This window comes from Pelobates fuscus, chromosome 5 (genome assembly GCF_036172605.1).
Source record: "Pelobates fuscus isolate aPelFus1 chromosome 5, aPelFus1.pri, whole genome shotgun sequence".
Taxonomy (NCBI): domain Eukaryota; kingdom Metazoa; phylum Chordata; class Amphibia; order Anura; family Pelobatidae; genus Pelobates; species Pelobates fuscus.
This window is the reverse complement of record NC_086321.1, coordinates 61,718,625-61,731,853: the sequence shown is the minus strand read 5'-3', so window position 1 is coordinate 61,731,853 and position 13,229 is coordinate 61,718,625. Positions and strand designations below refer to the sequence as shown.

At 39.9% G+C, this 13,229-nt stretch overlaps 1 protein-coding gene across 3 annotated transcripts in view; it reads right to left on the bottom strand.

Annotated features, from left to right (window-relative positions):
* RAB27B (RAB27B, member RAS oncogene family) overlaps positions 1-13,229 on the bottom strand; it is a 263,969-nt gene that overhangs the window by 9,593 nt on the left and 241,147 nt on the right. For all 3 annotated transcript variants that reach the window (XM_063456824.1, XM_063456823.1, XM_063456822.1), the window contains one exon: positions 142-313. In XM_063456824.1, coding sequence (XP_063312894.1) covers positions 142-294 — 153 coding nt within the window. In that variant the 5' untranslated portion in view covers positions 295-313. The remainder of the gene's footprint in view (positions 1-141; positions 314-13,229) is intronic.

Genomic DNA, 13,229 nt, shown 5'->3' with positions numbered 1-13,229 from the left:
AAATGAGACTCGACAATATTTTTCGAAAGGTAAATGAATGTGTCTTTCAGGTACGTTTCTACCTAACTATAGGGGCAGAGCAGAGCATATTTTATGAGGTTGGTCATATTTCATTAAATAACTATTATAAGACTTACTTACCACTCTTTTTTCCCGAAAATCTATTCCAACTGTAGTGATAAATTTGGGGTTGAATTTGTTGTCAGTATATCTGTAAAGGAATGTAGTCTTTCCAACTCCAGAATCTCCGAGAGCCAGGAGCTTAATCAGATAATCATAATCCCCATCAGTCATAGTGCTAATTGTGGTGAACCTGGCAAAGTGTTAAGACAGAAGACAATGCATTAGGGAATTGGTACACAACATTTTAAAACACAGCCAAATTTCAGGGCATGCAATGTACAAACTGTACGTGGAAATGATGACACTAGGTCTGTGATTTTTTTTTAGGGCCACCAGATGATAGTAACCCCTATTTAACCTTCAGGGGACAGAGCAAGAGTAAAGTTGGTCCTCTGGGCCTTAAGAGTGAGCATATATATCTGCATTATCCCTTATATCGATCCACAGAGTTATGGAGGAAACTGTTAAATATGACATGCCAACCTGCTCCTTCATTTATAACTACACGGTAGCCAACTAGGGATTTCAAGGTAAAAACAGTAAATAAAGTCTCAGTTCCCTCTGTGGCCCCTGTACCCTCTATAGGTATCTTACATCATGGCAATCATTTTAGTGGCTCTACAGTAAACAACTATTAGATACAAGTTATACTTGTTCCCATACTTTACAAAATTCTCATTCCATATTTTATGTGTATCCTGACGACCAGCATATTCTTCACCTATACTATCCTTAAAGGGACACTATAGGAACCAAAACAATGTTAGGTTAATAAACCAGTCTTATTGTATAGCTCATACCCCTATAGTGTCACTGCTCAATTCTCTTCAGGTTGTTTATACAGCCCTAGTCACATATCCCTGTATGTGCCTTACGCAGCCTTCCTGTACAGAAAGAAACACTTCCTGTAAAGAAAGGTCTAATGCTTAAACTTGCTTTATTGCAGATCTGTTTAATTACAATTTTTTTTTTATCTCCTTCTCTGTGAATTGCCTTCTAGACCCTGCAGCAGCATGCTGTGTATGACTAAAGTTACATTTACAAAGCGGGAGATAAAAACGTATAAAAGCAAATTAACATTGATTAAAAATGAAAAAAGTTTTTTTTTCATGCACATTGTGTGGGTCACAGCCAGTGAAGGTATGGCTAGGGCTGCATATGCAGAATTAAAAGTAATTTAACCGCTACATGGCAGAGAATTGAGCAGTGACATTGCAAGGGCATGATCTATACACCGAAACTGCTGTTGTTTTGTTGACTATAGTGTCCCTTTAACTTTAAATTTGGCGGTGATGCTGTAGTATTTGTACTGCATTTGTTTCTTGAGTATAATTGTGGTATACAGACAAACGTGTATCTCTTTATCATTACAATGTACATCACTGTCTGTCATATACTATTATGCTCCAATACACTCAAGTTCAATAAAATAACATCAAGCTCAAGAAGAAACTTTATCAAGCCACACTACTGTTTGGTGTACAATTCCAATCAATTTAGGGTAAAGGTACATATCTGTAAGTAGCTAATATAAAGAATGACAATATGGCTCTCTTTTATTAAGGTATATATATATATATATATATATATATATATATATATATATATATATATATATATATATATATATATATGTACTTTCTAACTTGTTGTATGCAAACATGGCAGAATCGATCCCACTGTTAAACAGGCAATTTAAGGGAGATCCCTACTACAAGCATCATGACCACTTCAGCAATTTTAAGTGGTAATTTTGCCTGCAGTCTGTATGTGTAACGTACTACCCAACACGCAGAGTGTAAACCCACCAGGTGAAAATAGAGACAGAAAGAATGTCCCTAAACTGGTCCTTAGAATGGGCGGAATAAAGAATAAACGAAAGGAATGTCAGGACAAGCCAAGATCAAGGGACGCCAGAACTACTCAATAACCGAGAAACAAAGCCGAGTCAAAGGAGCCAGAAAACAGAATAGTCGAGAGCCAAAGAACTATCACAAAGGACACAGAAATGGGCTAAAGGGACACTCGTGACACAAGGCACACTAGGAGCCACAACAGGGCACTGTGCTTTGGGCAGACTGGGCTTTCATATGGATGGGGGCGTGGTTAGCATAACCACGCCCCGAAAAGGTACGTATGTGCTGAGCTCTGTTGCATAGAGCTCTCCTGACATCATAACGCCGGCACGCATGCGCTGCATCATAAAAAGGGGGAAGTGCACAGCGGCCGGCAGCCCTGAGGCTAAGTGGAGCCTTATTCTGCGTGGGAGAGGTGGTCCACCGGATCGCGGCGTCGGCAGATTGTCGGACTGACAAGGTGAGCGAGAGAGGACTGACAATGGCTGACAATCTCAGCCAACAAATGCTGACTCCCATAGCTTCTGGCATCTGCAGTTCTGCTGAAGTCCATCGTTGGACCACCAGGGAGCTTTGGAACCCAGTAGAGTCACACCTAAGTGGCAAACCGCCATTTTCTTGGCATCACAACCAGTACAGTGGGCTATAGTGGTTATGATGCATGGTGTAACCCTTTAAACCATAGATCTATGAAGCTCCAAACATCACAGTACAGAACCAAACTCATGTCCTACACATTGAGAAAAGGGATATCATGTAAAGAATTATTTGAACACAGTTTGAAAGCACTGTAGGTGGTAACCACTGAAATACACAATATTTAACAAATATATCTATTTTAATTTTTGTGTGATAAATCTCTGGATAGCTTCCAGCCGTATGAGAACTGCACAGCTGTGCCATGTCAAATCTGACATGAAATGTGAATATAATAGGCGTCACAACACGGGAAATGAACTGGAAGTGATATCACAGTTGACACTGTACAGTAGATAAGCAGGGAGTTTAAATTGTCGGGTTCTGTTAACTTCCAAATTTGTTGCAAGTGATTTCTTTCAGTGAGCATTTTTATTCACTATTTTAATGGAAAGCCTATGCATTTTAGGCTTAATCTAGTTTAATCAGAGAACGTTAATCATGACGTCTGTGATCAGACGCGGATAAGAATGAAGCACTCATGGCTTAATCATCCTTTTATTTTAACCCCCTCCACTGTATCTGCATGTACATAGAAATGTACATAGAAAACAATTAAAAACTATAGAATAAAGTATTTAGGTTTTAAGCTGTGTTGTGGTGGAACCCTCATTGTGAACCACAATTTAACCCAAGTGCAGCAGAATAATGTCCTTTTTTCTCAAATATGTTTAAATAGAAATGGATGGGGAATTTGTTTACCCCATTTTTCCTGTTATCCTCTTTTGTACCCGTTGCCACTGTTATTGTTTCCCTTTAAAACATTTTTTTTTTTTTTTTTAACTAATAAAATGTATTTGAAAATAATTGTACACTCTTGCTGCTATGTTTCCTGTCTAGATTGGTGGTGGGCATTAAGAAAACAAATAAGGAATATTCATATATTGTGACTTTTCAGATGCAATTTATGACAAAATTTTTCAAATTATTAGAGCTTGCTTTTAAATGCCTCCCTAGGAATCCGACAAAACTAATATACCAATAATGCAGTTAAGTTGTTCAAGAGCAATAGGATTAATATTGAGCGCATATTGTGATTGTCCTTGTTTGTTGCCACAGGAAAATCAAAGCGTCGAAAAGACAGGATCCGGTACACAGAAGTTGCCATGGAAACCTGGACTTTTGCCCAAATGTTAAATATCTTTGTATGCTTTAATGACAACAGATATTAAAAAAAAGCAAAAAATAAATAAAAAGCAGCCTTGGTGCAAAAGGGGTATTTTTTTGTATAGTATTACACTTCAGAAAACTTTAATTCTTTTAAACGGACCATCCAAAATAGTATGGTCTCTAAATTACAAACTAAAATAGCTGCAATAATGTGCAGCCAGTAAGTGGCAGTCTTAAACCCATTCATAGCCCTAGCAAGACGTATCTGTGCTCCACTAGATGTGCTCGTTGTATCATGTTACAATAACCGTGTTAAACATGTTCCACTCTCTAAGACTCAAAGGACTAAACCTAAATTGTTTATCTTGCATAAATCTTGCCACAGACATTTATGAGCATATCACATCTAAAAAATTGTAAATTAAACTACTGTTTAAATTATGCAAGGATTCCATTTAAAGGAACACTATAGTCACCTAAATTACTTTAGCTAACTAAAGCAGTTTTAGTGTATAGATCATTCCCTTGCAATTTCATTGCTCAATTCACTATCATTTAGGAGTTAAATCACTTTGTTTCTCTTTATGCAGCCCTAGCCACACCTCCCCTGGCTATGATTGGCAGAGCCTGCATGAAACAAAACCTGGTTTCACTTTCAAACAGATGTAATTTACCTTAAATAATTGTATCTCAATCTCTAAATTGAACTTTAATCACATCCAGGAGGCTCTTGCAGGGTCTAGCAATCTATTAACATAGCAGGGGGTAAGAAAATCTTAATTAAACAGAACTTGCAATAAAGAAAGCCTAAATAGGGCTCTCTTTACAGGAAGTGTTTATGGAAGGCTGTGCAAGTCACATGCAGGGAGGTGTGACTAGGGTTCATAAACAAAGGGATTTAACTCCTAAATGGCAGAGGATTGAGCAGTGAGGCTGCAGGGGCATGTTCTATACACCAAAACTGCTTCATTAAGCTAAAGTTGTTCAGGTGACTATAGTGTCCCTTTAAGAATCCTGACCCAGCTTTTTCAATTTTTTCTCTGAGGCAAGCACTTACACCCATTTATTATATTTATACAAATTACTGCTTTATTGTTAGACATGTGTTAACAAAACTCTAAGCACCATAGCCACTACATCACCATTTACAAGCAGTTACTCTGGGGCAGCTCCAAATTTCTGACACCATCACAATTGTGCATGGCATTCAGTCCCTGCTGACAAAACTTTAATTGGATAACATGTTAACATGTCATATCAAGAGTTTCTGTAAAACTATTATTATTGTTATTTAAAGGGAAACTATAGTGTCAGGAAAACAAGGTCCTGGCACTATGGCCTCCTATTATGCCCCCCTCCTTTGCGACCTCCCATTCTCCTGTAGTGTTGAATGGAGTTAAAAACACTTTCTGTCACTTACCTGATTCCGGCACAGATGTCCCTCGGTGCTGGATCAGGCTCTGTCTTCGCTCCTCAACCGACAATGTCATTGGGAGACCTAATGCGAATGCGCGGCAACTGCCGTGCTCGAATTAGGACTTACCCCACTGGAAAGCATTATACAATGTTTTTCTATGGGGTTTCGGGTGATGCTGGATGTCCTCATGCATTGCGTGAGGATGTCCAGTGTCAGTTAGGTGACCAAAAGTCGCCTAACTACCGGAAGTCCCTCTAGTGGCTGTCTGGTTAAACTGTCAAAGGCAATTATTGCAGTTCATCAAAAACTGCAATAATTACCATTGCTGCTTAAGTGATAATGAACTGAAATGGTCTGTGTGCATGTAGTGTCCCTTTAAGTATATAACACATTTTCAATGCTGGATGTACTGAATAATTGCTTAAACAAACGAACAACAGAAAAAAGTCATTAAACTCCTACAGTATTTTTAGCCCTACCTGCATGCAGATCATAGAAGAAGGAAAGTGTTATGAAATACACTCACACAAGTGAACAGGGTGTGTCACAGATTAAAACTAAAACCTTTACTGTCTATCATGCCAGCTAACTAATCACTTTGCCAGACCATGAATCCCAGCATCAACAAGAACGCAAGCCCAAATATGAACGTGGTAAGGCTTTGGCCACAGCTTTATTAAGTCAATTATAATAATCAGCCTCGTTTTGCAAACATGTATGTAACTTTAAACCCAGATCCACTGACTGCTGGAGACAATGGACTTACAGCTAAGATGGAACCTCTCCTGAGTTTGGAACAGAAACATCCAGCTATGTTCTACACACCAGAAAGAAAACAACCCTGAAGCTGTGACAGTAATTGCAATTAAAACAACTAACACATAGAACCATGAGGAATTGGCAGGGTAGACTGGAATCTTGCAAAGTAGACGGCAGAAACCAAAGAACGCGCGCTATATTTATATACTCACAGAAATCTATAGTTTACTACTGATCCATTCAAATCCCCATTAGTGCTTTAATGCTCAGTACGCATGTGAAGCTGTCATGGCTTATACAGTCCTTATACAGTCTAAATTGTTTTGCAATTTTAAAGTAACATGCCATGCTGTAGTGGTTATGGTGCCAGGAGATCATTAAAGCATTTACTAACAGTTTGACATCTCACTTGGGGTCTGCTCCCTGTCTCATCTCTTCTTTTCATAAGAGCATGAAGCTCCTGCTATGTGCTTGTGTTAGCTGATCAATCTCAGCCAATGTGCTAATATCAGGCAGAGAGTTTCTGTCTCACATTGAGGTAGGGATTGGCTCTTGGTGGATACTAGGTAAGAAGTCAAAGCGCTGTAGTGGTTATGGTGCTTGGAGTGTTCCTTTAATTCCCATTCAACCTTCCTGAAAAGCCTAAATCCTGAAAACCCTGCACTACTGCAAATCCTTAATTCAATGGGAAATTATCCTAGAATCCTGTAATATCCACATTAATTCCCCTATATAAAGACATCGACAGTCATTTTAATAAAATGCAAACTTGTATTTTGTTCAATGGCTCTAAGCAATTGGACTTGTTTTGGCCATAAGTGGGTGTGTACAAAAATTTAAGTAAGAAATGTAAAGAACCAAGCAGAGAACTTGCCTTTAGGAGTATGCGAAAAAGGCAGCAAAGCAAGTCTATCAGGTCTGGGAACTTGAAAATCCAGATTATGAACAATAGAAAGTGCTCAATCATTAGGTAAAAGTGCATTCCTTGCTTGGAAACCATGTTAAAAGAAATACATACAACTGGTACAGTAATTCCATTTACACACTGATACAATTACACTGGTAATAATTTAGCTGATTTGTTAGGTATTACTAACACTGAATGAAAACATCATCCCTGCATGTGAATGATCTTCAAATATACAAAATAAACATTCTCCAGGCACCATAACTATCCCTGTTTCATTGCACCCATATTGTAACTTACAAAAAGAATTAAATATTTCACAGGGTTATATTTACAAGTATGTGAACAAACAACAACTCTCTCTATAATGAACATTATCCTCGGACTCTCTCCCACCACTGTCACTCATTGTAGTATGACTGAGTGAGACCCATGCAGTGGCGTTCCAGTGTCACCTGTCCAGTGCAGCTCAGTGAATCTTCACCCTTGGGGCGACAACAAGAGGGAACTGAGGGGTCAGGGATCTGATTTAATGCCTTATCCCATGCTTTTTACACTTACCTTTCACATATCTCATTAGGGCAGAGGAACATGCTTATCCTCTGACAGTCTTACTTGGCCATGCTACAATTTAGACAGGTGACATGTTAAGAAGGCAAAGAAGGGGTTACTTAGTTTAAGAGTGTGGTGAAACTACAACCATTCACAGTGATATTATGTGGCACAGTGGTATCTATTGTTTAAAAAAATTAATGGAACCACAATTATCCAAAGATACATAGTGTGTGACAGAGCCATCTATTGGTTGTACATTCCTTGTCACCAATGTGTTTGAATCTATTTTGCATATATTTGAATATAAAGAAAATACAGACAGAATGGTATAATTTTTATTGTTTTTGTTCCCTAACTTCTCCTCCTTTGCATTATTATATGATATTTTATGTGGTTGCCTGTATGATTCTCCATATGATTATATTTTATTCATTGGATTGAGTGTGTCACCATAAGCTTAATGTATTGCTCATAGAGGGTGTGGTAGTTCCTTTAGAAGATGAGTGTTAAATAATTTTTTTTTGCAATGTTTCCAGTTGCATAGTACCTGCTTTCTGGGTGCACTGATTCTTGGTAACAAAGACCATTAAAAAAATAACTGTTGTGAGCCAGAAGCATTTTCCTAAAGACAGTGGCAAAAGCTAGGCTTGTGTGCCTTTGTAAAGGCAGTATTTGGAGGCAGCTCAAGCAGAAATATAAATGCCTGCCTGGAAGGAGGATCACAGGCAAAGATGTCGATACATCAAATGGTGAAGGGGTAAGGATAGACACAAGGGCGCATGAGAGGGTAAATGAGAGACAAAATAGAGGTGAAGGTGTTGTGAAAGATACAACAGAAGGTGGGGGATGAGGAGAGATATACAAAGGTATGAAATAAGGAAAGACATGTAAGGGGTTATTTAGCTAGGCAGAAACACAAAAGGGAGTTAAAGGCTTTGGAAAGAGAAGAGCAACACAAAATGGAGTTAGAGGCGAAGGAGAGAACACAAATAGGTGAGGAATGTCTGAAAATGAGTAAAAGGTGCACAAAGAGACTCACCAAAAAATATAAGGGGTGCTAATAGACAATCCCGGCCCAGGTGCCATTACTGCCTATGTCTCCCGGCCTAAGCATAAACAGTGAAGTTGTGTTGTTATACTTTTCACATTGCTCTGTGCACTGTAGGGCACACAATGTTTCTATGTATCTCATTTCCCTCATTTATAACTTCAATCAAGAAGATTTCCTCTTCTACAAGTTTATGCTTGAGTCACAGACCTTTGCTCTACACTCAACAAAATATACTTTGCCTCTCATAGATCTTCTGTAACATTCCAAAAGTGTATTCTCCAATTCACTTATCCATCCATCAGCTTCACAACCCAAAACCTGGCACACAACCTTAAATGTCAACCTGACATAATTAATCAAAACATTCTCCTACAACATTACCCCTTAAAAACAATATAACGATTTACCGCACCTATTTCGGTATGAGTAAAATGTATATCATGTTAATAGAAGGGCCCTCTGTGAGTAAAATATGAAAACTCTAGCTGAGGTACGAAGCATGTGCCAACAATCTATCAGTTGGTGTAAAAGCTGATTGATGGACCAGAGGATCTTTACTTTAGGATGTGCTATCCATTGCCAAGTCCATTGCAATATTGAAGTCATCTCCCAGTATCACAATACCCTCCACAAATATGTTCAACCTGGATAGAAACTGTTTGAAAAAAGACAATTGGCAATTGTTAGGAGAGTGTACATTCACAAATGTATATAAGACATTATTAAAATGTTCCATTAGAAATAAAAATCTCCCTTCAGGAGTCCAAGATTTTACAATAGAATTTGAGAAGATTATGGTGACCCCTCAGGAATTGTCGATTATAGAGTTGGAGCACTACCTTCTCTAAAGTATATGCAAAAAGAAGAATGTGCACTGTGTATTAAAGAGGGCTTAAACATTAACACAACTATATATTTCCAATGCTGCTACTACACTCTAATAGGTATCTCCCTCTCCCACTTATACATAGGACATGCAAGCAGCACAGATTTAATTGACAAAGCTCATTAGGAGGGCAACATGCATCATCTCGGACAGAGGGTAGCCTGTGGATTGCACTTTATATTTGATTGAGCGCTTTATTTTTACTAATATTGTTTTTAAAGTTTTATTTTATTTTGCATGTGAATAAATGTATTAAAGTCCTTTCAGCCTACCTCCTTTCACAGGAAGGGTTGTGCCCCTTAAGACCAAAATGGGCATGGGGCGCAAGAACAAAAAATGTTGCCTACCAGAGACCTCCAAATTAGGCGATATTAGGCGCTTGTTTGACAGGCCTATGCCATTGGCTCAGTCCAAGATGGTGCCAGAGGTGAACAGCAAAGAGGATGCCTCAGTAGACTCCAAGGATAACAGGGAGAGCCTTACTTTACCATCCGCTGTTGTGGCACGGATTCAGATGAAGACTCTTCCTGAAAGAAACGATAGAGGTTTGGAAAGCCGACCTCTGAGAAACGCAAAGAGAGATATGGGCTCTCCAGCAGAGAATTACTGCAGTAGAATCCAGGGCAGATGACAGGGAACACCACTTGCAAACCACTCAGGTTAAAATTCAAGAGATTTATCAACAGGTCCAAAGACTAACCCCCACTGTTACAACACTAGAAGCAAGACACAGGAAATGGAATATCAGCCTCCGAGGCATCCCGTAGTGCATTGGCGGGGACGCTCTACTGCCATATCTACAGCTATTCCTGACCACAATAGGCATTAAAGGCGGCACGGACACAGGGATGATACTATCTGCTTTCCAAATCCGGAAAGCCACAGCAGCTCCAGATGACACACCCAGGGACATTATAGTTGTTACCAGAGATGTGGCGGTCTGACCCGCTATTATGTCACGCTCCAGAGACCTAAGCACTATACAATTTGAAGGAAGCACAGTGGCTATCTATGGCGACATCCCTTTTGCAGTGCTAGTAGAACGGAGGCAGCTTGCTCCAATAGCTAAGCAGCTCTGAGAGGCAACAGTCCGATACTAGTGAGGGGCGGACGGCTCCCTGCAGGTCCTGAGGGGAGACCAGACACTCACCTTGACCTCTGCGGATGACCGAGCGGCATTCCTACAGAAGCTGAACCTGCCAACCAAGGAAATAGTCCGAAACAGATGTGCTGAAAATCGGGCATGGCAGGCACACATAGGTGGGCCAGTGCTAGCAAAGTCCTAATTAAAGCCAAAATTAAAGCTCACATAAACACAAATCCATCTATATTAGCCTCCATTCCCCAGACAGAGCCTTGAGTAGTGATCCTGCAAAAACCACCCTAATAAGCCATTCCATATGCACATACTAATTCCTGAATCACTAGATCACCCACTAGTCTCTTTGTATGGTGTTAGCTTCCTGTGACTACTATGCTCAATGCTAACCGATAATACACTATTTACTGCGATAAAGCTGTATTTTGAGTATTTAAACTCCAATAAAATAAAAATTTAAATGAATAAATAATCACCTCAAAGACACTTTCTGTTGTTTGGAGGAGGTAATAGAGATAGCCCCCACTGAGAGTTTGCCCAACATGTTGGCCATTTATGCTGGCTTATCAATAATAATGGGTGCACCGCCAGACCAGTTCACCCACAGAGTGCAGCTAATGTGTGTCCATGCAACTTAGATGCGTAGCCAGGCCTCCCCATCTTTGGGCTGAATCTTGATGTGTTCCCTGCTTTTTACAAATAAGCAGAGCTATTCAAAAGTAGCCCTTCCTTCTACTGTTTTCCATGGCCAACATTATTCCTGTATCTGTGCTTCCCCTAGTTTCTAACTTAAAGGAAAGTCTAGTCTAGAGGAACCTCACTTTATCTCATCAGACTTCCCAAAACTCAACTGAAACTGCTTTCATGAAAGTAACAAATGAAATTGCAATAACCAAAACTAAACACTAGTTCTCTCTATGTATCCTCTATGGTCTTTGACTCAATTGATCACTCCCTTCTCTTGCAATCTCTATTGTAGTTTATAATATCATATATTCCCCAAAGGCCCCTCACCTACACCTTACTCAACTTTCTTCTTCCCACACAATCACTCACTAAATTATGCTAGTCCCACCCCAAGCATATTTCAAGATTCCCTTGGTATGAAAATAAGAAACACACAAAATAGTAATTCAGTCTCTAGTAAGGTCCCATCAGTATTACAAGTTGTGACCCTTTTCTACAAAGCTCTAACACAGGGGTCCTCAAACTCCGCCCCCCCCCCCCCCCCCCCCAGATGTTGCTGAATTACAACTCCCATGATTCTTTGAATTGCATAGACAGCCAGAGAATCATGGGAGTTGTAGTTCAGCAACATCTGGGGGGCCAGAGTTTGAGGACCCCCTGGTGTAACACTACAGCCTTCTATATGTCTGATCTCCTCTCTAAATATTTCTGTTTGCACAGGCAATAGCAAAGCATACAACAAATAATTAGTCCACCTGCCATTTTTGCAGCACTTTGCTTGACATAACATGCAGCCCAAAGTGTCAGAATATGTTTTGCTATTATTATTCTAGGTGCCATAGTTACCATACAGGTAATGCCACAGTAATGGAGGGAAAGATTTTTTTAAAGATATCAAATCTGATTAGAAGCCTGTAGTTTCTTTCAGATTCATGTTTAAACACTTAAACACAATCATCAACGTCTTTAATGAGGAAGTGCCTCTGTCAGTCAGTGTTTTACATCTGTAGATGAAGTGGTTTTGTGCTTTGAGTGTCCCTATAAAAGCAAGTCACCATTAATCTACACTATAGGGTGTATCAGTATATTCCATGTTCTAATAATGTTCAGCATTATAAATGGTGCTATAATTATGTCACATAACATTATGTATTGGCTAAATAAGACATTTTTTTAAAAATAGATCCTGCAACCAGCCTAAAGCCAGACAACCAATGGTACCTTAAAATAGTAGGTTAAGATTGTTGAACAGAAAAAAAAGAGAGTTTATAATCATGCAATTTAAAATTTAGAGCCCTGATGTATACATTAAAACTAGTCCCAGTTTTATAGCACCGTTATTGTTATTCTTTGATTGCTGTTTTGTTGAAGATGTGACTTTGTGCTGGTTTTGTTTTTATAAAACACAATAAAAACTAATAAAACCAGAGGGGTGGGGGGGCCTGACCGTTATGCTGGAAAGACACACAGTACATCAGCTCCTCAGCATTTTCTCTCAAAAAGCAATTAAACTCAGAATTTTGGCACCAGCTGAAGCTAATCTGAGAGGGGAAGCTCCTGTGCACCTGTATCTGTGAAAGTCAACTTCAAACCTGTTTGCTGAGTGTGCTGTCTGAGGGATGAGCCTTGAGGCCTGGTGGGGGGATGTTGAAGGGAGAAGCGTCCGATCTCCCACTTCATAGCCTGCCTACAGCATATAGGGCCCCGTACTCCCCCCACCTGTGGGCCGGTGGGGGTCATCCCGACCTCTGCTGAACTCCAGAAATTACAGACCTGCATAATGCGGCGACCCACCTCACAGACTGCGCTCACATAATGGCTGCTCCACGTGTTCCTGATATGTGAAGCCCAGTACTGAATCAAGCTGACACATGGGTCCTGCAGCCTCGAACTTGACATACCTGGACGCTGTCCTGGAGCAACTCTGTCCGAAACAGGAGATACATGCAGGGCCGGTGCAATGATTTTTGCTGCCCTAGGCAAAAGTAAAGTTTGCCGCCCCCCGCCGTGACATCACAATGCCTCACCCATATGACCTGCCATGTTAACTAACGCTAGTGCTGCAGTGCCGCCGTGTTTACAT